At 40.3% G+C, this 27,224-nt stretch overlaps 1 protein-coding gene across 1 annotated transcript; it reads right to left on the reverse strand.

Annotated features, from left to right (window-relative positions):
- Positions 1-3,434: 3,434 nt before the first annotated feature.
- Positions 3,435-26,648, reverse strand: LOC144524352 (neuronal acetylcholine receptor subunit beta-2-like). Its single transcript, XM_078260534.1, has 6 exons — positions 26,101-26,648; positions 11,347-11,492; positions 11,147-11,191; positions 10,819-10,928; positions 6,921-7,911; positions 3,435-5,555 (listed from the first exon to the last, which is right to left on the reverse strand). Exons 1-6 carry the CDS (start codon positions 26,150-26,152, stop codon positions 5,400-5,402), a joined length of 1,500 nt encoding a protein of 499 aa, XP_078116660.1. The 5' UTR covers positions 26,153-26,648; the 3' UTR covers positions 3,435-5,399.
- Between the last annotated feature and the right edge of the window lie 576 nt (positions 26,649-27,224).

Here is a 27,224-nt window from a genome sequence, read left to right on the forward strand (position 1 = left end):
CTGTTTGGTTACCATAGCTAAAACAATGGAGTTTGGACTGCTTGAATGACATCCTTGTTAACTGTTCTGCAAAAGAGTGGGGAAAATGTGTCAATCCAATGAGAAAGGGTTAACACATTTGCAAGCGGCGTCTTCTGCTCTGCTGAGACAGTGATGATGAAAACCGAGTGGATCCCAGTTTCTTTAAGCAGGTCAAAGCAATCAAGAAAAACTGTAATGATTAATTAAAAGATAAATTTGTTTTTTGAACCATTGATTGTGCAAGTGCAATATTTCTTTAAAGATATGAATGCACAATGCAATGTTTTGAACATTGGATAGCCAATAGTGTTACAAGTGATGACCGTTTTGAGTTTTGTGTCTAGAGTTTTGAAAAATGACATCAACATTCTGTAATTAGTAGCAAAGTGTAAAAAACTGAAAAAACAGCGACCGCTACGTTTAAGCATGAGGAAGGAAAATGCTCCTGTGGGTTGTATTTCCTGCCACTGCTAGAGACGCTAATTTATGAAACACTCTTATGGGTCGTATCAGAGGGTATGAACAAGCAACCTATGTGGTCATATAGTTTAGAGGACTTGTTGGTACTTTTACTTAAGTAAAGAATCGGAATACTTCTTTCAACCACTGATTGTGTGTGTGTGTGTGTGTGTGTGTGTGTGTGTGTGTGTGTGTGTGTGTTTGAATGGCCTACTGATTACTCCTTAATTTCTATCTCAAATGAGCAAATGTGCTGTTTGGAATACACTAATGTAATTGCACTTCTCAAACATTTCCAATTTACTTCCCTCACTGAAAGTTTCTGGTTCTGCTTTCTCAGTCAAAAACTTCAAACTTTAACTTTTGTGGCTAAGAATGACAAAGTCAATCTCACAAAATTAATCTTTGCACAGAATCCTATTCACAAATCGTATATTTATCGCAAATTTACAAGACTATATAGTGTACAATAAATACATATTTCAATTGCATATGACTGCTTGCCTGCTTCTGAGTGCCTTTATGTGTATCTGTCTTTGCATGTATGCACATTATATATGCCTATGCATGTGGGTTTGTCTTGCAGAGAAGAATAAATGCTTATTGATCTCTACAGCATTTAGCAGTCTTTAACGTTGGCTCCTCTGCCGGCCTAACAGGCTGCAGAGGTCTTGTGTCTCTTGTTTATGACCGACATTCATCATCCCTGTCTCCCTTTATATTTATATCTTTGTCTCTCTTTCTCTCCCACCCTGCGTGTATCCCTCCTCCCTCACCCATCCAGTTTCATCTCCTCCGTCACACTTCATGATCAGACCTGGAGACCATAACACCAACTCTCTCTCTGGTTGACTGTTGAAGAATGGTGGTGCAGCTATCTTTGAAGAAGTAGTACACTGCTAAATGGATGAAAATACACAGATATAGGTATATATTGTGTGTACTGCTGAAATTCAGTAGATTCTTGAAACCCACAGTTAACAAACTTGGTGCCCAAGAGACGTTTGACACCATTGAACAACAAGTTTACAGCTATAGAAATCAAAGCATCCTACTTTCTACTTCTTTGCACATTTTTTTAAAATAGTTGCAGCCCTGGTCGGATTGACAGTAGGCTTTAAAACATTTTTAACTTTATTGGTTTTAGTATTTACTGGTAAGTGATAGCTCATTTATAAATTGTAACACTTTTGGGTACAAATAGGGAGCATGTCCTTGCGCTGCAAACACCAGCAACTCCATGGTGATTAAGATATTGGCTTCGGTTTGAAAAAACTCCCATTGACAAGCAATAGGTGAAGTGTGCATATTTAAAATCTTTGAAATGTGAGTTAGCACTATTCAATCTAAACTCCTTGAAAGTCCTCCTTGTAAACAAGCCATCCTGGAGAATTTCTTTGCTGCCAGACTCATAGACGTCTAAAAGTGTTGTAGTACTCGAGATCGGTCTTGGTCTTAAGACCAGTCTCAAGACCACTTTTTGAAGGTCTTGGTCTCGTCTCGGAACAAGACCGCATTTTTACTCGGTCTTGGATAAAGAGTACTCTGGATTTTATTTTAAGACCTGTCAAGACCACCATTGCAGGGATATCACTAAATTGCCTGTGCATGAAATGTGTTACTGTTAACCCCCTCTCCCGCCTCCTTTATACGTACTCTCAAGAAAGTTAATGCATGAGACAGGAGAAGTTCTGGCTGTCTGGCAATGGTCTGGTCTTGGACTTGACTCAGTCTCAACCCCTCCAAATATCCGTCCTTGGCAACAGGACAACCAGCAGGACATCGGAAACTGGACATTCAAAATTTGGGAGGCAAATTGTAATAACACAAACAAACAAAAAAGCATTAAAGGATATCAAATACCAAAAGAGACCAGAACAAATAAATAGAAAATGGCAACAAATAAATACTCTCTAAGGTCAGTGAGAGTTTTAAGAATCATCCCTTTTGACTTGTAACTAAAGGAAAACAGAAAACAATGCAAAAGAAAGTAATGAAAATTATGATGTTTAGAAACCAGACAAAATGTGGCACATAAACACCAACAACACCACCCCTTCACCCATCAGCCCCTCTAGCCCTCCCAACCCTCATGTGGCCACTCTTAATGGAAATTGATGCAGATGTCTAGTATCTAATTTATGAATCATACGAGGGGATGATGGGGGTACAACTTTGAGCTATAATTGCTAAACCCAAATTCAATGGCTGTCACTATGTTTGTAGGATTATGTCACTGTTTGACTCTAAGTGTGTGTGATGAGTGTGTGTGCGTGCGTGCGTGTGTGCTTTGCTGGAAATCAGCATCTCATGTACATTTGTGTTCTGGAAAAACATCTAAAAATATCTATGGAGATACTAGTAACTGCAATTACATCTGTTTGGGATTATAAAATGTCACCTAATGCTGCTATTGTTGGAGATGATTTTCAGTGGCATCTAACCAACAAGCTGTATCTGATGCTTCTGACTCCCATTTAGGTCTACACCACATTTCAGAATTCGAGCTGCTATCTGATAAAAGACTCCAGATGAGCATATGTGTATTCATTCACATGCTGTTCCTTTAGCAGTAATACCGCCTTGCTGCCATCTTAAGCTAACAGAAGGTGAAGTTGCAAACCTTGGGGATACAAGACTGTCTAAGGAAGCCTTAGTCAGCGGACTATAACATTTAGCCCTGGCCCCGGAGAGTTCACACACATACACAAAGAGGACATACACTCAGGAACTTTTGTCAAAATGCCAACTGCCTGGAGATTGGGCTTAGTTTTGAATCATCTCAACATGGCTGAAAATGTGTGAGGTAGGAGAAAAGAGCCTGGAGGATGTTTAAGCTTTTACTTTGTTATGTCCTTAATGAGGTGACACTCAAATAACCTTTTAAGAGAGGAAAAGCTGGAGGAGAGACAGAGAGCAATGCCTCAAAAAGAGTTTAATATAGAAACTGAGACATGTTTACAATGTTGAATGAAATACTGCAGGATTTATCAGGTCTGCTTGTTGCTTTCATTTCCCTTTATTGGTCCAGTTATCATGACATCAGCTCCCATCACAGTTTCTGTAATTCTCAGCATGTATTGTCTAGACAAACAAAACTCAACAACATGACTGGCCAGTGGGAAAAAAAGAAAAAAGTATTCATTCCATCCACTGAAAAATCAAAGATGAAAGGATACAGCTGGATTAGTACAGTACACCTATTCCTTGGCTACCGTTGGTAGCAGTGACAGACGGCATTGTGATTGATGATTGTGAAGAGTTATAATACCTCTTGGAAATAATTACTGGACACTGATTTAAGTAATATCTCTAAGAGCAGACTGCAACATTAGGGCATACAATATGATGGAAGATGAAGCAAGTGAAGAGCCAGGCTATTTGTCTAATTTGCCCCAGGTCGGTGTGTATAAAATACTTTACAAAATTATTGCTGCTGGTTTCCTTGGTGATGGATGCTGGCTGGCACTGCTTTCATAAAACAAGTGTACTGTACCCTTAAAAGAAGCATGGTAAGTAACAAACGCCTAATGGTCATTGGTTTTAAGTTTAGCTCTTTTTTATAGCACTATTGCAATGTCACTCCATCTAAAACACGACTGTTTTTAAACATCACAACAACAGCTTGTCATACATTTGATCAGTCTATTATTATTATTATTATTATTATTATTAGTATCAGTCCACATAAAAACAGGCTGGGCACCCTCTCACACACCCATTTTTATTTGAACAGTCCAACAGTTAGCAGTTTTGTGTCCCCTCTCGCTCTAATTTCCAAGGCAAATATTAGAAATTCATACAGTATGTGTGCTATTGGCAAAAGGATAGGGAGGTGATATTCTTCTATGTATCTACACAGAAGGGATTCATTTTCTGTTCTGCAGGGGATGTGTTGTTAACGTGAGGCCCATATCTCCAAAATAATTCCGCTTGTGAGTTTCTGTTTCTGTGGCTTGTTCATCTTTGTGTTCTATCTTTTAGAGTCAACAAAGAACAGTGCTTGTTGTATGCATGCAGGCCCCAATAATGTAATGTTAGGGCCATTAGAGAGAGATAGGGTGGTAGAAAAGAGCAAAACCAAATATGTTCTAAACAGAAAAAGTCCTGAGTTTCTGTTGGCCAGGTAACCTTTGTGAACAGCGTTGGAGGTCAACACACTTTCAAATTAACAATGTCAGATAAAGGTTTTCTTTTTAAAATACTGCTACATTTCAATCATTGGAGACCCCAGATCTATATTGATCCCAAAGAAAGACTACCATGGCTGAATGGTGGTTTCACTTCATGTTTTCAATGATGCTGGTTTATTATAAATTGGGGCTTGTTTTCATAGTTTCGGCCATGGTTTCTTTTGATTATGATATCATTGCACACACCAAAGTATTTGCTGTGTGCACGTATATAACTACGATAAGTAAGCTAGGCCAATGTTGAAACAGGAAGTCAGTCAACTCTGATTGATGGTACAACACACATTTAAGGTTATAAATTCACTGTTTGCTTCCTTTGCTTCTCATTCAAATAAGTTTGGCTAACCCGGGGTTTTGCGGGTTTCCTGGTAAACAAGTGGTTGGGGCTCATATACCGTGTTGCGTCCACGTTCCCAGATCTCCAGTTACAGTATGATCTCCATGCACTGAATGATGGCCACACTATGAAAATATGACCCAAGTTGTTATAAACCAGAGTTATCCATTGATTAAAGATGAGTGGAGCCGAGGAGGGCACATGGAGGATGAAGGGAACAAGTAGTGGAAGTAATGAAGGGAGGAGGTTGTGGAAGATGGCTAAAGTGCATCATTATAATGTCCCAGTGAGTGTGTGGTGCGAGGCGGACATGTGAGTTTGTGTGTTAAAATGTTGTCAGAGCTCTGTTTCTAGGGGGGCACTCAAAGTTTATGATGACGTTTCAGCTTTCAGTTATGGTCTATCTCATCAATAATGGGAGTGTTGTAATTCTGGAACAGAGGCTGCATGAAGAGGCCCAGTGTTCCGACCACACACACAAACACAAAGATCCACAGGAAGAGACGGTCGATCACCATGGCCACGTACTTCCAGTCTTCAATGATCTGCAGAGAGAGGTCATATTTTAAATGTTGCCACTGTTGTGTTTCCTTTCCTGAACATAAGTCAACTGAATTGTTTTTTGCATAGGAACTTTTGTCTCTGGTGCTTATATTTTGATATACATAATAAAAACATGTAAACAAATTCACAAACCACTGACTGTGAATGTTGATGGATTTGCTCTGAGGGCAAACCATTTGTACCACAGCTGCTTTGGTCTTTGCCAATGTTGTGGCTAGTTTTCCTCATGCTCAATATTGTAATTAATTGGGCATCAAATTACATGCAGTGCAAATGAATCACCACTGATATAAAAGATAACTAAGTCCTTAATTAAGCTAATTATAGAAAAGCAAACACTCCAACCACAATCATTTCCAAAACACATAGGATGGAGATTATATAGGCCTAAATAAATCCATCACGTAGCATAGGTGATACTGCGTAGGAAATCAACATTTGCAGACCAAGAAGATTGTTCAGATTGTGTCCAGTTTTAAAATAGGTAACAAGTTACAGTTTGTATTGTAACAGAATCATTTCTGTCACTATAAATCAATAAAAAAAATAATAGATAACTTGAACACAAAGACTAAAGCTAAAGCTAAATGTCAATGTCATGCTTAGTTTGTCGTGTTAACATGCTAACATTTACTAATTAGCATTAAACACAAACTACAATTGATGCTGACTAGAATGTTATTTGTTTTGCAGGTATTTGGTTGTAAACCAAAGTATTGGATAAATAATAACTTTGACCTGATGATGGAGCAAGAGGAAATGTGAGTAGATTGTTATCACAATTCATCCTGTGGGAACCTGAATGTCTATACAACATTTTATGACAATCCATCAAATAGTTGTTGAGGCATGTTATGTAAATGTGAACCACATGGTGGCCCTAGAGGAGAAATCAGGGATCACCACGATCATTAGATATATCATATTTAAGACATGTTTGACTCAATCCATCATGTAAATGCTGAGAAATTCTACTGCATAATTAAACATTATGACTTGCTCATGGTGTTAAATGGAAAGTCAGGGGATCAACAAAGTCATGAGGATCCACGCAGTGGGTACCATGAATGTCTATACCAAATCTTATGGCAAACCATTAAAAATGTCAAAATATTTCACTCAAAAACACAAATGTCAACCTTACGGTAGCGCCAGAGAAATGGTGGACTGGCCAACAGATCAATATTGCTATCCATATAGCCATGCTGCTAGTGTGGCTTCACTACTCTATCCTATCTATCTGTTTGTGGCTAGCCTGCCAAAATAAACAACAAGCAGGTAAAAGAAAAGTTTGTGAAGAATGCTGCACATATTTAGACTTATGACACACATGCAGATACACCTACCCCTTCATCATCATCCTCGCTTTTCATCTTCTCAGCAATGTAGCGCACCCCATCCACAGCATCCTCCACATCAATGTTGCACTTGAGCGTCATCCGCTTCCTGAACTCCGTGTTCTCTGGCAAGTCGCCGATCCTCCAGCCATAACGTTTGGCCGACTCCTCGTTCACAAAGAAGGATGAGGGGGAATCTGCCATTCCTGTAGGACTTCCAGAACCTCCCTCGGCTCCACGCAGCTTCTGGTCAGAGTATGATCGCTGCTTGTGTCTTTTCCGGAACTTCTCACGGATGTTGGAGCTACCGGGTCTCCGCATAAAGAGGTAAGAGGGGAGCCGGTACAGGAATATGCGCTTGACCCAAGGAGGCATGGTGTGCGTACTGGGGGACCGATGGTGCACATTGAGCACACAAACGCTGGTGACAATGGAGAAGGTGACCAGCACCATTGAAAACATCAGGTACTTTCCAATCAGAGGCACTGCTAAAGACGTGGGTGGCACAATCTTTGAGATAAGGAGTAAAAACACAGTCAGGGCCAAGAGGACAGAGATACAGAGAGTCATCTTCTCACCACAGTCTGACGGGAGGTAGAACACCAGAATAGCCAGCGACGTGATCAGGATGCAGGGAATGATCAGGTTGATGGTGTAGAAAAGAGGTTTTCTCTTGATGATAAAGTCATAGGTGATATCCAGATACCTGATGTCATTAGGGTCTTCATTCTTGCGTCCAGGCAGTGAAACAATATCCCACTCCCCGCTGGGTTTGAAGTCGTCACGTGAGGCAAAATCACTGAGGAGGATGAGATCGATCTCAGTGTGGTCGTAGGTCCAGGAGCGAAACTTGAGGGTGCAGTTCTGCTGGTCAAAAGGGAAATCACGGACTTCGATTTTGCAGGCCGACTTATAGATGGCTGGTGGGAGCCAGGCCACCTCGCCATTGTTGGAGACCACAGCATTAGAGTAGAAGGAGACTTCATAGGTCCCGTCAGCACTGAAAGGGGAAAAGGTAGGAGGTAAGCAAAGAAAATGAGAAATATGAAGTCAAAGCACTCAAAGAGAAACTGGTAGGATCATGGCTAATCATATTCAAAGACTATCTCTCATTGAAAAACACATCTCTACCATCTTCACAGTTGATATTACAGACAGGAACAGGGTAAGGAAGTCAGAGCAGAACTGCTGCTGCACTGACAGGAGCTGGTTGAGGTAGTAAAAGTATTTGATCAGGATGCCCCCTGGATATCTCCCTGTTAAGGAATTCAAGAAATATCAAACTGGAAGGGACACCCTAAGGCAAAACATTGGAGGGACTATAAATTCCATTTGACCTGGGAACACCATGGTTCCCCATGGGTAACTGGAGGAAGATGCAAGAAGAGGATGTCTGGGTTACCTTACTTTATTTAGCCTGCTTTTTAGATTGTTGAATTGTTACTTTTACTTGAGTAAAGAATCTGAATACTTTATCCACCTCCTTCACAAACACATACAGTACATGAATATTAAATTGTTGTCAAATCAACAATACCAAAAGGTAAGCTTACAAGGAGGAGGTTGGGATGGCGGACGAAGCTGGTAGCTGAGACAGTGATGGGGAAGCATGAATAGAGAAGCTGATCACCTAATGCAAGTGTGACTTCAGTGCTTTGACTGATAGCTTCATCATGCTGTTAACTGAGAGGTTCTTCCACACCCTCAACCTTACTTAACGAGAACTACTCCACCGTATGTCTCTGGTTGAAATCTATGTAATCATTTGTTGAATCCATTAGTATGCGTAAACAACAGAATCTGTAACCGTGTTTCTGCAGAGGAGACACATGCAACAGTTTCGTGTGTTGGAAGTTAAAGGATGTTTCATGATCATCTCAAGGGAGGAGCTCAACCTGGGGCACATTCCAGCAACATGGCAACAACTGTCCCCCTCCCCCTTACCTTAAATCTGCTGAGACTGACTTTTTTCCAAGGCTAAAGGTGCTGCATTATAGATAAGTGGCCTATCAATTATAAAGTAGGTCAGGAATACAACCATCACATTCGGACTCTAATGCTTTGGGCCCTGCTGTGAATGTGCAGACTAATTAAAAATGCAGAGGCCCCACCTGCTTACTGCAACCTCTGGTCCCCCACACTTGGCCAGAGACCTCGACCTGAAGTCGTAAAGTAGTGCTGATCATCTCTTATCATTTTGCCTCTTAAGCCATTATGCTCTTTATGAGGTCTTTAACTGGCCAGCAATCGGTACTCATAAAAGTGTAATGCCTACCACTCCTGTTTAAACTGTGGGGTAACACTGCTGACCAAAACACAAAAGCTACGCATCCACACAGCTGTGAACCTGTCAAAGTTCATTCGTTATTCTTGAAACTGCTGATGATCATGTAGTATGATTGAAAGCTCCAGAACAACTAAAGGGATCTTTTAGTTTTGTTTTTAGCTATCTCAGTCTAACTAACATGTTTGCATCTACCCGTTCAAATATAGCAACAGGTTGCCAGTGGTGTATGAAGCACTTTTACTTAGTAAGTAAAAGTTTTCACAGATGCTTAGACATAGACATTTGTGCCAACAAACCTCCCATGTACAGCATCACAGCATTTATAGCTATTGCTAGTTTCCAATGTCCCTCACTAGAAGGGCTTAAAAAGGGCTTCATAAAAACAAAAAATTAAACATTGTCACATTAAAAGTACCAGTACAACAATGTAAAAAATACTCCATTACAAGTAAAGGTCCTGCATTCAAAATCCTACTTAAGTAAAAGTACAAAAGTATTACTCGCTAAATATACGTATACTTAAGTTTAAGTACTCATTCCACAGAAAAATAGCATGACCAATGGCGATGGATTATTTTACTGTTGTAGCTGCTCGAGTTGAAGCTTGTTTTAACTACTTTACACACAGTTAGCTAGCTTAGTCCATTTGTCCAGTGGTTCCCAACCTAGGGGTTCTGCTCCCTCTAGTCTATGTCGACAACGTTTCATGTCCCTCATTTTGGCCGGATGTCCGTTACCTTCCGCTTAGCGCCGCCCAAGACAAAATAAAATGCCAATAAACCAATGAACATTTTTCTCCTATCCCGGAATGCTGATATTAAAGCAAAATTGTGCTTAAAATTCAAGCCATCGTTTGCTCTGTACTTTAGTGTGTAATGTTAATGTAATGTTAACTACAATGTTATGATTAAAATGAACTGTTAATGTTAAACTGTTAAAAGAAACTAGCAGATGGAAAAGACCCAGGTGTTGACCTATATGGGTGACAGATGAGGTGAGGCCCAAAAGCTTTCGTGTGAGTCTGCAAGTGGATAGAGGCAGTGGGGCTAATTTATTACTTATTACAGCATTAACATTCTCATGTATTGATTTGATTGATTGACTATTTTATACAGCTGCAAAATGATTTTTAGACATGCTCACAAAGTGAAAACTTTACTCCTCACATCAATGTTTTGTTGTCCTGAGTAGTTTGAATGTGGAGAAAGGGCGTTATAGTGCATTGATTTCTATTGACACCTATTATTGTAAAGACTATGATTTAATTGTATTGATCCAATGTACATATCATAATCCTGAACCATGTTGTAACTTTCTGTAAAACCTGTGATCTTTCATCCCTTAAAATATCACTCATCATCATGAGACTCTGCAGACAGTCTAGACAGTGTTAACAAAACATTTTGGTTGCATTCATTATCCTAAAAGAGGTGAAAAGTGTGATGAAAAACTGAGATAAGAGGATAGAAGAAATAAGAGGATATGAGAAAACATTTTAGGAAAATGGGGCTTTTGAATAAAGTTGCTCATTGTTTGTGTTTTGTTTCTCTTTTAATCACTTAGTTTTACACATACACACATACATACATGCATATTATGTCTTTTAAAATCAGGACGTACTTGTTGTAGAGGACAATGTCCGGCAGCCAGATGTGTTGTGACGGGAGCCGGATTTTCTTGATTCCCTCGTACTCTTCAGGGTCCCACATTAATCTGTAGTCATTCCATACCTGATGAAGAAGTGCACACACACATATGCACACATTAGAAATAGAGTAATTTAAAAGAGACATACATGCAAACAGAAACAAACATAAACATAGCAGTTCATGCATAGCAATACATACACTGGTTCAGTCAAACCTTCTCTGGCAAAACAAACCATTTTAAACAGTTGGACACATACACACACAGAAAGGAGAACAAGAGGACGAGTGGGGACACAAACCTGACTGAGCCAACAGTTGGTGGTCATGATCTGCTCCCTCTCATTCTGAAACACAGACAGGATGCGGGTTTGTGGATGGCTGAACTCATCCTAATAGAATAATCCTCCACCATATACTTTCTTGAATTATCTTAAATTAGCAAGATTTGCATCTATAATAACAGCATATGTGGATTTGGATAGAGTGTGTGTTTCCTCACCACGTTGATCAGCTGGGCCAGAGACACCTGGATGTAAATGGTGACCTGCTGGCTATTGTTGACAGCTGGTCTGATCAGCTTGTTGTAGCGGTCTGGTGACAACAGGTGACTCACCAGCCGCTCCTCCACCTCCGCACACAAGGCAGCTGCACACATACAAACACACACACACACCGAAAAAACAGATTGTGTATTATGTAATATTTCATCGGTCCAACCATGTACTATATGAGCCAACACCCTGCAGTTTTGAATGAAAACATGCAGACTGTTGGTTCTCCATTGTTTGGCCGACCTTAGTCCAACACTTACTGACATATTGCCACATTCATGTTATTTAGTAGTATGTTTTGTTTATTCAGACCATTACAAAAAGCTTTAAAAAAAAGTCAGCGTCATCATTGTAATTCTGAGTCAAAGGTATTGAGAATTTCTGACAGCTATAAAATCTCCTACTTGATAAAAAGAACTACAGAAGTGTGAACATTAATACCATTCATATACCTTGATAGCTATTGGTTGGATTTGCAAAGGAGGAATCCTCAAATTTTTTCACGTCCAACACATAGTGACCAAATTCCAGTCAACATTAGCATCTTACTTTGAGGATGTAGTTGCGCTATAGAAAGCAGAAGTGCTGACCCCTTCCTTTGCTAGTCTCTGTTCTGCAAGCAGTTGTTACTAAAAGGGATTCATCAGTGATCCTATACCTGTGGATGAATGTTTATGGTGTTTTCTTTCTATATTATAAATTAAATGGGCATATACAGCTGTATTTGATATCAAAATCTGAACCAATAAAGCAAAGATTTTTATTATTAAAATATTATTTTAGTTAGCATAAAACAACAGTATATCCCATAAATCTTATCTGTCTAAGCCTCATGGGAGCTATTCCAATGTATTCTATTTCATTAGGCTAAAATATCTTCTGGTTGTTATGTATTTCATTCTGTCAGATACCTTTCAAAAAATGTCCAACTACAGCCCTGCACAACTGCCTCAAAGGACTTTCCTCATTTCGTCATCTCAGTGGAGTGAGTATTGAGATGATGCACTAATAGCAGGACAACATGGTGTGTTGAGGGTGCCTTACATTGAATAATGTGTGTCTTAAACAAGCAGGTATGGTGACTAGACGCCTGGAGCCACATGTAGAGGGTGGTCTTAGTTATTGACTCAGTTTGATTTTACATACAGTATGTGAATAGGTAGAAGTCAGATGGCCTTAAATTTGATGCAACCTTGAGTTCAACTTTCCAGCTCTACAGTCTGATGGGATAAATAGTATCTGAAAGAGGCATGATGTAGTTAAAATGAACAGGTGGCTCAGATTTTAAAATAAATTTCACAGTAACATAGTAGGTGCCTTACAAATGGATTTGGTCTAAAGTACAGTTGAAAATGAAACAGAAATGAAAGTAGGTGTAGCAGTGATCATAAATACCTCAACCATTTTAAGCACTAATAAAAGTCTCTGAAGTAATGAATTCTATAAAAGATACAAAATCTGACCTGACTTTATTCACAACTATAATCCCATTTGACTTCAGCTCCCTGATCATTGCTGACTCTTGATTATGAAAAAAAAACTAAATAACAGGAGTACACACACACACACACACACACACACACACACACACACACACACACACACATGCCCAGAGCAGTAGTTGGTGAAGCTATATTTATATCTCATGCTTTAAGGCTTACCAATTAGGTCCTTAGATGTAATACGTGTGTAATGAGAGTAATGTGAGCGTGTGTGTGTCTCTGATCTGTTTGTGAGATCACAGACATGATGTAACAGTGTATTTAATGGCAGTCCAACACACATAAACACACATACAAAACGATACCTACTTCCCACCTAGGCATTTTACAGTATACTGTAAATTGCATATATTGCTTGTTAACAATGCATGCAGTCTGCAGTCTACAGTATATGAGACACGTTTGAACCAACACACATGCACATGCCCATTCACACACACACACACACACACAGAGCCACCGCAGGGCTGATTTTACCCATTTAATCACCAAAGCACAATGTCTGGGTCACAGAGCTTCAGTGATAGTGAGTGGTTTAAAACATGGACGTTGCTAGACTTTTTTACATTTTAAACTTATGAAAATAATTTTGGAGTCCCTTGTTTTGGCTTGTGTATTTAAGAAAAGAAACTCTCTCCAATTAAAATGTTCCATTAGAACTGACTGTTATAAAAGCAGTTCAATCAGGCGAGACCTCATTTTGCGTGAACAATTATTTAATGACATGTGCACAATAGAACTGATACATGAGAAAAGTATTTGGCGATAAGACCCCATCGTGACATCATTGAATTCCCACATCTTTTTATCAGTTTTTATATCCCTTGTTATCTGGAAGACTTTTGTGACCACCTTGTTTGTGTTTCATAAATAAAGTTAGCTTGACATGACTTGGCTTACTTTACTTGATATTGTATAAACTGGAAGTGACAAGAAAGAAATGGGAGAGGTGGATTACATAAGCGGTCAATACTGTGTATATCTCACCATAACACTCCATCTTCAAAAAGTAGCTAAAGTATGATAATAAAGATTAATCTTAATCTCATAGTTATTTTGGAAAGTAACTAATCTCTATAAGTATGGAGAAGTCTGGACCTTTACATTCAGCTGAGCACTGTAGTAATAATATCTGTCAGTCCCCCAGTCATTTATATTTCCTGTCGTTCTCTCCTTGTCCAGCACTTGCACACCTGCTCCCAATTTGCTAATCGGGTCCCCAGTATACATAGCTGTTGTCTGATGTGTCTTAATGTCACCGTTTTCCATTCTTTTTGTTCTGTAATTTTGTGTTCTTTTGGTTTTTTTTCTACCTTTTCCTCCACTTTTGGACTTTTGCCTGCCTGCCTGCCTGCCTGCCTGCCTGCCTGCTACCACACATCTTTCATCACAGCGCTAGTAAACTTTGCTGTTACTCTCGCTGTTTGTCTGTGAGGCATGCATTTATGTCCACACCTTGCTTCACTGAGTTGTTACAAATTATCAGTAACAAGTCAAGGCAAGTCACATGTCTAATGTCTTTCTAATACATTTCTTTTGTGTTGTTCTCTCACATAACTAAGACTAATAGAAGTGTAAAAAATAGGCCAAGGGACATCCATGAAGGGGTCCCCGATATATTCTCTAATTTGTAAGGGGTCCTTGGCTGAAAGAAAATTGAGAACCTATGCTTTTTTGTTTCATAACGTGTTTTGGAAAACTAAGCCTCACACAGCCAGACTTGCCTTTAGCTAGATACCTATATCTGGAAACAACCATTCAAACAACCATTCAAGACCTGAAAGACACATGATTCAGCAAGTAACCAGTCAGGCGTAGGAAGACATTATGTTGATGTTGCAGTGATGGATAAAAACTGTCAGTCGTCTATTCTGTAGCCTAAGTGACGTCTGTCCTGACCACAGCGAGCACAGAGGAAACTGTGGTCTGCCTTTGTCAGCCAACAAAATTCACCTTTATCCAACAGAAAAACTGATGAAAGGTTTGGAGGCGATCTGATTCTAATACCTCTGTAATTGAAGAGTCGTATAACTTTTTGCAGTGTTTCCATCATCTAACTGCCTTGAATAGTGTAAGCTGTAGAGTTTGACACTATCCTAGCATAACATATGATAGCTATACGACAGCTGTATGGCCATGTTTAATTTCAGCTGCAAAAGGCACAACATTTACAGTAGAAGATATTGTGTATAGTCAACCATTCACATTAAAACAGCTGTGCAAACATGTCTGAACTGACTTCACCATTATACTTGTGTCCAGACATCCCAAATTTGTGCAGTTGGCATTTTTGGAGAACTAGAAATATTGTTTATTTTGACTTGCACTGTTTTTTTTTAGTAATTCTGCCAACTGTCATATCGCTATATATCCAAGATAAAAATGTTTTCTGAGACATGTCAGGATCAAAGTGAAAAAGAGGCACTGAGCTTTGAAGGCAGGTGAAGGAAAGAGATATATTGTACACTTGCTCAGTCCAGATTAACCTCCAGCAGGCTTCCATCTGAAAAGGAGACGGCAGAAGTGTCCGACATCAGAGAGACTATGACATGACACTAAACCTCGAGGGTAAATGTCTTCAGAGAGCTCTGAAACCCAGAGCTCTGTCTGTCAGGATTAGATGAAGCTGAGGCAGAGACACATTAAAGGAGAAGAGGATATACACACAATAAAAAACAAACATCAGCAAGGAGTGTTGGATAAAACAATTCCCAGATTATTATAATCATCTGATAAAATGAAATAGGATCATGGCGTATTATGGTGATGATTCATGGGAAATCACAGTTATACAGTTTGCTTAATAGGATCACATCCTGGCAACAATTCATTGTTTATATGAAATGAGGGCACAAGCTGCTGTATAATGGTACACAGGTTTCTTGTATTAATTAAAGCAAGTTTTTGGTTGCCTGGGAGTTGAGACCACACTCTCTATAAATCCTGTTAGTCCAGCTCATTGTTTCAGCTTTTTGTTGTTGTGCTTTTGTTAATTGGATTAAAAGCCTCAATAAAAAGCAAGAGCTTCTAAACCGCCAAGGAGTGACTTAAAGTTGGCCACAAAATGTAGAGAACTGTCAGGAACCTGTTTACTATGTTATTGAACTACAATCTTTATCTGTGCCGCTAAAATGAATGATGCCTTCAATTACAAGGCCACTCCACTGACTGCACACATGAAGTTCATTTTACTCATCATGAAGAGTAACATTAACATGTCTTCTGTGTATGAATTTTAAATAATAAAAAAATAACCCTGTTGACACTGATGGCTTGCAGAAAGCCTGAATTACCATTGGGCTAATGAAGTTTAAAAGACAAGGTTATTTACCAGGCAGGGAGGGTCAAACACAAAAATAATATTAGTTCCATCATACGAACTGTAGGAACCAGTGTTTTATATCCGTAGGGACTAAAAATCAGGATATCTGGCCTCTGCTGCATCAATTTTGATCATTCTTTTGTTGTCCCCTCACTTTATGAACAGTCAAAACTAAATCACTGGAGTAACCCTTTAATTTCAGCACATAGCATATACTTTTGGTTGCTTGATATTGTTTAGAAAAAAACTAAAGCACAAAACAATTCTTTTATTTATTATCAAATCCTTATCCAAACCACCATGGCCTGCAGTGTGGCCTTTGCTTTAGTGGCTTCAGCCTTTGTTTTTCTCTGGCGGCTCACTGAATTCTGCCAGAGAGAAATAGGATATGTCATATTGCCTTAAAATGTAAGGGGGAAGAAGGGGGATCACATGACCAGCCACCGCTATGGTCGCAAGAGACTGAGGCTCCCACACTCACCTCCGTATTTCATTAAATAACCAGGTCTATTACTTTTTCTTTCTACGCCAAACCACTTTGTCTGTTATCACGGTGACTCAGTGAAACACCTGCAGGCACGAAAAAGCGGGTCTCGCTGTTGCCTAAACTATTTACTTGTTCAGAGAAATTTGTTAGCATGGCAGCGGTTAATGGAACGTTAGTTAATGGAGCAACTGATGTGAACGTTCTCTCTAACATGGAGGACTTAATCGCTTGGGTTTTGGAGAGGCAGCTAAGTGTGCTTGAATCAGTGATCTACAATGCAGTGAAAGGAGTGTTGGCGGAAATTAATGCCTCGAAGCATCGCAACGAGGCAGAACCTGAGATGCAGGAAATTATGGTATGTGAGCCAGAGCAAGCTGACTGCATCACATTCACAATCCAGCAGCTTCGGGTGCCTGAAGGGACTGAACACGAACTACACACTGAACGCAACTCAGACTCGTTTAGCCGCCTGCCCGCCCTAGGAGCGATCCACGGAGGGAGAGAGTTTGCCTTCGCTGCAGCCGCGGAGCCGGGTGTTTTCTGGCTGGAATTAGAAGTGGAGGAAGACGCACTACATGCACGGGTCGCCCCGCGCCGCGGACTGTTACCGACAGAGGAACCGGAGGGCGGCGGTGGGACTTTGCGTTCAGTGCTGGGGCCGCGACTGGAGGACTCAGCACCGGTGGACTAACGGTATTTGGGCTACTGTATCGAGTTTGACTGGAGGACGCTGTGTGTAGGTTTTGGAACTAACTTTTGAGGGGACATCTAACCAGACTGTAAGAAATTATGAATGCTGGCTACTCAGTCTACAGTCTATCCTTTTGTGGACATTTAATCGGGCTGAAAAACATGATAGAGTCTGAGGACACGGTATGTAAGTTTTGGAGCCAGGCTTTAAAGGGACACTTAACCAAACTGAAAATACATGATAAATACTGAATGGTCAGTTTACAGTCTATGTTTGTTAACATTTAGCTGGACTGAAAGATCATGAGGGATGCTGTCTGTTCAGCTCATAGTCTGCTTATTGCTCCAACTAGATTGGTGTGTTTTACACACAGCTTATTTCAGAAATTGTTTCTCACATAGCCTACTTCAGACAGCTGGTTGAGACCTAGTTCTAAGGTGTTTATAATATTGTTCATGTTTAACATAAGAATTCACTAGATCTGTTTCAATTAACCTGTGACTTAAGTCAGCAGGTGCAGTTTTGAGCTGGAGTTTTGCAAACTGCATTTGATGTGGTCACACATCTTACAGAAAGGGGAGGGGGTCTGTGGTTTCAGAGGGTTAGGGGATTTATTTAACTTTTTATGTTTTTGTCACACCTTGCTCAGAGTTAACAGTTCACCCTTTGCTACAGATTTGTTGGCAAAATCCGGTAGGGTACTCGAGACACGTATGCGTGTAAATTTTGAAGATGGCTGAGCTCTCAAGCCTTTCAGTCAGCATCAGGGGGCTAAATGGGCCAATCAAAAGAGCTAAATTCCTGGACTATTTAAGAAGGAAAAACGTAGACGTGACGCTTATACAGGAGTCACATTTAAACGTAAAAGAGCTGTAAATTGTCTACAAAATAAATACTTTAGGGTTGCTGCTTCATCTAGTGACGACACCAAAACCAAGTGCTCCATCATGTTGCTGTTGCGGAAATGCGCACTCACTGTAGACAAAAGCAGTAAAGACTTATCAGGAAGGATATCTTATATATGTACCACAATAAGGAGTAGGAAAATAGCCTTTGTTTCGGTATATGCACCGGCTACATATAATGAAAGTTTTTTCCCACGCCTAACCAATGAATTACTCTCTCTCAACGAATATTCACTAATCATAGGGGGAGACATGAATGCAGTACTTGATTTAAATCAGGATAGATCAAGGGTCAATCACACGAAAGCTCAAAGACACATATCGGACATGTTTAAAGCAGTTGTGGAATCCCACCATCTTACAGATATATGGAGGATGCACAATCCTACTAGCAAGGATTACACCTTCTTTTCCGCACGCCACCCCACTCACTCCCACATTGATTATAGGTTGTGCTCCAGTGAGCTTAAGACAATGTTCCACTCGATAGCAATAGAACCAGCAATTCTGTCTGATCACAATGCACTCATAACCACATTCCGTTGTGATATGTTAGGAGAAAAATCTAGGAGATGATTATTTTGTAATTCCCTTCTCCAGAACACAGCTTTTGATACAGAATTTAGAACCAAACTGGCTGAATTTATATCAATTAATACTCAGTTTCTGACCCTGCATATACAGTTGTGTTAAAAGATAATAGCAGTCCAACATCACTAACCTCATAAATCAAATTCTTTTCTTTTGAATTCTTTCTTTTCCCATTGCTGAAAAAAAGACATGTACTGAATAGGTTGAAATTTGCCAAAGGACACATTGACTGGCCAAACGAGAAATGGCGCAACATTCTGTGGACTGATGAGAGCAAAATTGTTCTTTTTGGGTCTAGGGGCCGCAGACAGTTTGTCTGACGACCCCCATGCACTGAATTCAAGCCACAGTACACTGTGAAGACAGTAAAGCATGGTGGTGCAAAAATCATGTTAGGGGGATGTTTCTCATACTGTAGTGTTGGGCCTATTTATTGCATACCAGGGATCATGGATCAGTTTCAATACATCAAAATACTTGAAGATGTCATGTTGCCTTATGCTGAAGAGGAAATGCCTTTGAAATGGGTCTTTCAACAAGACAATGACCAGAAACACACCAGTAAGCGAGCAAAGTCTTGGTTCCAGATGAACAAGATTGATGTTATGGAGTGGCCAGCCCAATCCCCAGACCTCAGTCCCATAGAAAACGTGTGGGGTGACATTAAAAATGCTGTTTCTAAGGCAAAACCCAGTAATGCAGTGGAATTGTGGAATGTAGTTCAATTGTCCTGGGCTGGAATACCTGTTCACTTGTGCCAGAAGTTGGTCAACTCCATGCAACACAGATGTAAAGCAGTTCTCAGAAATAATGGTTATGCAACTAAATATTAGTGCAGTGATTCAAAGTAAAGCAAACCCTTGAGACATTTTTCAGTTTATACAGTAAATGTTTTAGTTTGTAAAGAAAAATGCAAATACTGCTTTTTTTTTGAACAGCCTAATATTCCTTTTTCTTCACTTTCTGTAAAGGTATAACACAAACTTGATCAATTTTGGTCATGTTTTGATTTGGAATTGAATGTGCAGTGTTCCCAATGCATTGATATTATGGAATTAAAAGCTATTCTAAGGATTTTGAGCATTATTCAGTTAAACACACTGCTATTATTCTGAACACAACCATACATGGCAAGCAACTAAAGGATTTATTAGAGATTTTACATCCTCCTTCCCGGTCAATTTGAAGAGGAAAAGAGAGGCAAAGATAGCGGTGTTGGAAGAACGCTGTTAATCGTTAGAGCAATCTCTTAAGACTTGTTTTTCTAAATCTACACAAACTCTTCTAGTCACAAGTCGAACAGAGCTGAATGATCTGCTAAGAAGGAGAGCTGAGTTCATAATGCAATGAGTGAGGTAAAATTACTATTTTAACGGCTGTAAACCAAGCAAATTGCTTGCTCTGAAATTAAAACAAAGCAAATCCAGAGCTACTGTCAACAGCATCCGCACAGACCGAGGTATCTCAACAAATCCTAAGGATATCGGCGCCACTTTTCAATCCTTTTACTCAAAGTTGTATGCGTCCTCCTGCAACCCAGATCCGACTAGAGATGGCCCGATACCATTTTTTGCTTCCCGATACCGATTCTGATACCTGAACTTGCGTATTGCCCGATACCGAGTACCGATCCGATACCAGTGTGTCATATATTTTATTATGTTTTAACAAGTGTATACTACTATCCCTGTATGGATGTGATATTATTTCTATCTTTGTTGTCGGTCTGGCTCAGGTTAAACTCTTTGTGAAACATGAACAAACACAATCAATGAATGCCACAGAACTTTCTTTTATTATGCAGTTTGACAGTCAGTTATAATGGAAAAAGAACATAATTAAACTACTTCACATAGATTTTCTTTAGGGCTTTATTACGTGGTATCGGATCGGTGCATTAACTCCAGTAGTTCCCGATACCAGCACTTTAGGCGGTATCGGAACATCTCTAGATCCGACACAGTGCCAGAAGTTCCTAAAAGAACTAAACCTGCCTCTTCTTGACCCAGAAGAGGCAGAAGAACTGGGTCAACCGATAACCTTAGAGGAACTTAAATCAGCATTAAAAACAGTTAAAAAAGGGAAAACACCAGGGTTGGATGGAATTCTTCTACAGTATTTTGACATATTAGGACCTACCATTTTAGAAGCTTTAACTTCAGCCATAGAGAAGGGTACTTTCCACCAACAAACCAACACCGCGCTGATTTCCGTTATGCCAAAGAAGGGTAAAGATCCTACGACTTGCTCAAATTACAGGCCCATCTGCCTCATCGAGACTGATATTAAGCTTTATTCCAAAGTACTGGCTCTCCGCTTAGAGCGCTTTATCGAGAAGCTAATCCACCCCGACCAATCAGGTTTTATACCCAAGCGTCATGCTGCAGACAATGTACGCAGACTATTTCAAGTAATAGAGGAAGCCAAAAACCTTCCAACAACGGCAGCAGTTTTATCAGTGGACGCAGAATAGGCTTTTGACCGCCTAGAGTGGAACTACTTGTAGCAAGTAATGGAGAGGCTTGGTTTGGGGGCCAAACTCATTGACATGGTGCGTACCTTATATGCGAATCCCACGGCCATAGTTTCAACCAATGGATTGCACTCTCAGCCGTTTCCCATTAAGCAGGGCTCGCGACAGGGATGTCCGCTCTCCACCATGCTATTTGCAATCTCTCTTGAACCGTTAGCCCAAGCCATAAGGCAAAATAAAATCTGTAATATCCAGATTAAATCCAGTAGCAGCTCAATATCATTATTTGCAGATGATATTTTGTTGTACATTGCTGATCTTGAGGACTCTATTCCAAAAATTCTTAAGATTTTCAACTAATTTGGCAAGTCTAAGACTGCAAGACCTTGCCTTTGCAGGTGTGTGTCCAAAAAAAGTGTATGCTAGCCTATGGCCCTATTATCACCAACACATTGACTCACTTTAAACAGGTGGAGGAGCAACTATGCTACACCAACAAGTGGCATCTGGACACCCCAATTTGGCACAATACACACTTAATGTCTGGTAACAAACCCTTTGCTTGTAAGCAGTGGAGTGACAGAGGCATTTATACTGTAAACCAGCTATTCAATGAGAAAGGTATGTTGAGTTTTGAAGACCTAAGAGCTAGTTTTGAGGTCCCCAGGACATCCTTCTTCTTGTATCTGTGCTTAAGAGCAGTCCTAAAATGTTATGGAGTGCCATGGGGAAACAGTCTTGAGCCGCACCCAGTTAGTAAATGGTTTGTTGATTTTCCTGTGAGAGGATTAGCGTCCAAGATCTATGCTAAACTGATGCAAGTATCCAAAAGAGAACTCCCAATAGCAAGGAAATGGGAGCGAGAGCTGAGCCCTGAGGGGAACGTAATTAATTGGGAGACAGTTTGGGACAACATTTTCCATTGTTCCAAGAACCCAAATCACCAGCAGATCCACTTCAACATATGTCATTGGACATACTGGACTCCTCACAAGAGATACGTCTCTAAAGTCATTCCCACTCCCTATTGCACCTTCTGTCAACCTGAACAAACTGGAACGCAAGGATTAACAAAGCCAAATCATCGACTATAGATCTACGGAAAAACGCAGCAGCACAAGTATCAGTCCTAACGACCTCAGCATCACAAGAATTAGAGGAGAGCGACTAGGTGAGTTGTGATTTTTGTTTTTGCTTATTTGTTTGTTTTTGTTTTTGTTTTCTTCGAGACCGCAGAGGGTGGGGGGTGGGAGAGGGTTTTTGTTCTTGTTCAATTGTGTTTGTCTGTTCTATATGTTCAAAAATATATAAATAAATAATAAATAAATAAATATAATAAAAACTTGATCTAAAAAAAAAAGATAAACCCAGAACAAAAAAACTACTGAACTGTGAAAGACAAATTACAAAGTAGAAAGGACTGAGGAAGAAGTGCAGTATGGGCTGTATGGAGTGATGTAAGAGTTTGACAGTAAATGCTAAAATGGTAGATGAGACTAAAATGAGATGGTATGAGGTAAATGTAAGTAGAGACGGAGCATTAGGGAGTCTACCAGCAGGTCCCATCACACATGTATGCACACACACACATATATATACACACACTCCTGTCTGCCTCGCTGCACTCTCCCCACCTCAATAATTCATCGCTGCAAAAATAAAAATGCCATCATCTCACAAGCGGAGACTCAAACACAATCAAAGATTATTCTCTGCACCTTTCTAAACCAGATCAAATCAACACATCAGTCTCCATCACAACATACAGAATGTGTAAAACGTGACAAAACAAACATTCGTCCATATGCTTTGTTGCTGCTGTGTTTGGGTGATGCAGATGGACGGACAGGCTGTGTCATCATCGGCCCAGTATACAGAGATCCAAATTCTGCATCCTGTAGGTTCTTTTTTAGTTTAGTGAATTATTCAATGTCTTGGCATCTGGGCTGGCCTTTCTTGAGCCAAAACAATTTAGGATTCAGCTGTCTTTGGCTTTTCTCAGTACACTGACCGTATCAGTCATGTTTTAAAAGACACCCACGTGCCACTCATATGCATCTGTAGCCACAGGTCGAGTTCACAGTGCATCTACTGCCTATGTGTTTTTTAGTATCTCATGGGATTTCTGTTGGTTGTTTGCCCTCAAACTTTTCAGAGACAGTGCAACCTCCAACTTTGAGGACAAAACCAACTATGTTTTTACTCCAATGATTTTCTTCATCTGTCCCAACCTCTCCCTCATGTCTTTCTGTCCTGCTCTGCTCTTTTCCTCTTAGCAGCGACAGGAACAGAAGTGAGATAATGGCAGCAGAATAAGTGGCTTTCTTCTGTCCTCAGCTCCCTGAGTGTCACTCTCACATTTAACCATTGTTTAAATTTCTTCAAAATACATCTGATGCAGCTCTCTCTGGCTGGAAAACCACTAATATCTCTCTTAATCTGCCTCCTTTCTTTCATTCAAAGGCCATCATCCAAACAAGTGTGCCAACGCAATGACTAATAGTTTACTATAAAGTGTTGACTCATTGGTGCCAGGCCCTCTAAACACAACATACATCTGCAGTTATGAGAAAGCAGTTTTTAAATTCATGAGAAACAACAGCCTTAGAATAACCCCAGGGCAAAACGTAGAGATGCATATTTCTGCCCACATGTAAAGCATTACCCAAGGGCTAGAAGCAGAGTCTGGGTTGTCACACACGGACCGCGTGTGATTTTCCCTCCTACACTCCGAAGCGTTTTGCAAGCTTTTTAATCAGCAAAACATTTAATCAGGTGTAACCATAGCACACATTAGCAGATTTACTACAGCTGATACAGAGAGAGAGACAGAGAGGACAGGAGACAGAGGAGTGTGTGATAAGGAACTCAATATGTCAGATAAGTTACAGCATAAGAAAAGGAGTGGAAAAATATTAGATGAAATAAAGAAAGAAATTTGGCATGCAGGAAGAGACTGCGAGTTGCACAAAGCGTGACAAGAGACAGAACAACAGAAAGCAAATACGTCACGACAAAGTGGCTGCCTGGATTTAGTCATTTTACTGTAGCAGCCACAGTGAAGTTTGATAAGAGTGACAGGCATGCCATGCCACAGCTGCAGACAGAGCACAGGTGATAGTGAACGAGTCCTAGAAATAAGACCAAGTTGGATCTGTTAGACAATAAAAAAGGAACAAAAAGGTCAAGACAAGGTTATGCATGGAAGGAAATAGGGGGTGGGAACAATTAGAAGAAAACTCACTAAACCTCCAATGCACAAATTGCAGAAAGTCCGTATTTGATAACTTGATCTAGAGTTTGTAGAGAATGTGCTCTTTATATCAAGATTAAGGGAGTTTATAATATTGCTGATGCAAGATTTAGATGCACATGTAAGGTGGAAGGGAATGAAAAAAGGAGAGGGCCATAAGGTCATAATGGCAGGCAAACCACAAGTAAAGAGAGAGCAGAGTAACAAGTGAAACTTGACCTTCATCTGCATAATGTCCCCTCAGTGTGTGCTGTTTTAGTGACATATAAATAAACACACCTTTCTAATTATTTATTTATGTTTTTCTGTACAATAATTACCAACTTTTTCAGATAGTTAAATGAGGATTTTCCACAGACTCCCAAAATGTGAATTTTTTTGATTGACTAGTTTGTTTTTAATTTAGCCTTTTTTTTTTTCTTTTCTTTTTTTTAAATCATATCAATTTATATTTCTATTATGTGCACACAGCATGCCTTTATTCCAATGAAAACCAGTCCATCAAGTCCAGTCATTGAATTTGAAGAAGCAGACACAATGGGTCCTTGGGTTTGCCCTGTTGGGCGCTGCAGCAGATAATGCATTGACACGTTGAGATCCCATTTCAGCACCATAGACAGCTCCTAAACGGGATTCCCCTCCCTGCCTGATTTAGGACCATGGACAGCGCATCATGCATTGCTTCAATTGATAGAAACAATAAAAGAACATGCTTCTACTGTTCATCTGGTAGAAGTGCACTAAATTAAGGTTCAGTCCATTTAGACCTCTGTTATTATCATCAGAGGGCACTGGCACACACTGCAGGCCATTAGGCACAGTGACCATCTAATCGTATCGTAATTGCCTAATACCTGCCTTGTTGTGATGTTGGAAAAGGATGCAGTGCTTTTGCACATAATTCCCTTCCCTGTTGGATATAGTGGCTCTAATTGGGGACAACAATTAACAAACTTGCTCCTCCATGCACAGTGACCATCAACACACACCTACTTGGTGTGTGTTGATGGTCACTGTGCATGATGGCATGAGATTTACATTATGACTCCGTGAGTTTGTTGTTTAAAGAGGAGCAAGTTTGTTAATTGAGGCGTGCTGTAAAATCACGTGCTAAACTGTCTGACGCACGGAAATGCCACTATCTTTCCCCACCGGCATGCTTTCCGGTATCACGTGCTGCCTGTAAAGTAAAAATGTTGCTTAAACATTTCCGCAAAATTTTAAAACTCACATAAAGCATTAGCTTTAGCCTATAGGAGCGGAGCTTTGGTTTGTCATAGCTACAAAGCACATGTGGCATTAAATTAAATTCATTCATAACCCTTACCAGACCTATTACTATATTAATTGGCAAACACAGAGCCCAGAGAGAGAGTGCTATTTTACAATGGACAGCCCAAGACCGTGTAATTAAAGCCCTAAAATATAAGACCCCCCTGTCCCGTCCCATTCCGCGAGGATTTGAACGGATTACTCACTTGTCACGGTGAGAACCAGGAGAGATAACGCTGCTTTCACCGGGACTGCCATCGCTTCCTCCCCTCCAGTGCGACAGACACACGAAAACTTGCAGTGAGATGGAGAGTGTTTCTCGCGTGGGTTTTCTTCTTTCCTACGCCCGATGTGAAGTAAGTAAAGAGTGAAACAAAAAAAAGAAGAAGGTAGTCTGGATTATAGCGGTTTCATTGCAAGGGATTTCGCTAATGATGGCCGGTAGCTGAGGCTCGGAGGCATGGAGAGCAACACTGACTGAGCCCAGAGAGGAGGAGGCTGGATGCTTTCTGCCAGAGCGCACCAACTCCCCCGCTGGTCTTGGAGCTGTGATTGCGCGCAGCGGAAACAGATCAGAGTCTCCCTTAATTCTTCTTGAGCGATGCAAACAACGTTATCCTCGGGAATATGGGTCAGGAGCTATGGGGATACGCCAATCCTGTTATCGCCGAAGCGGCCATTCTTCAGATAAAAGATTTCAGCGCCCCGGTCCTCACATCGCCCTGCCCGCCCTGTGCGCTCCCCCGTCGGGCGTCACTTTCACTCTGTGCCGTCTCGATCGACACAGTGTGACATGACAGCAAACAGGAAGCGATAACAGTCAGAAATCCCCCTCGGGAAGACGTTTACTGTGATACCATTGCAGTTCAATAGCCATTGAAATCAATCTTATCTTCTCTAATCAAAGAAGAAATCCCTTCATTGAAAATTTACTTTAAGTTAATTAAAACATAAATTTACTATAAGAAGCTCAGGAAACAGCTGCAGGAAGCCAAAGCGTTTTTAGCAGTGCTAAAACAACAAAAAGAAAACGTTATCTTTTTCAATTATGCACCCTGTTAACTGATGACAAAATAAAATCATTAAACCCAACGAATATAGGAGCAAGTCTTTGGCAGCAAGTCAATTTCTATCTGCATTAAGCACATTGTTTCTCAGTTGTTTGTTCCCTTACTGAGGCTGGGAAGGATGAGGGTGTGGAGGTCATGACGTTATATATAGGAAGCATGACAACCTTTAGGTGTTGTCAGAACTAGAAATAATCCAGTGAAAACAAGTAAAACATACACATTCAGTATGTTTTATTGATCCCTATGGGGCAATTGTCCAC

Source organism: Sander vitreus, chromosome 10 (assembly GCF_031162955.1).
Source record: "Sander vitreus isolate 19-12246 chromosome 10, sanVit1, whole genome shotgun sequence".
In the NCBI taxonomy this organism is placed as follows: domain Eukaryota; kingdom Metazoa; phylum Chordata; class Actinopteri; order Perciformes; family Percidae; genus Sander; species Sander vitreus.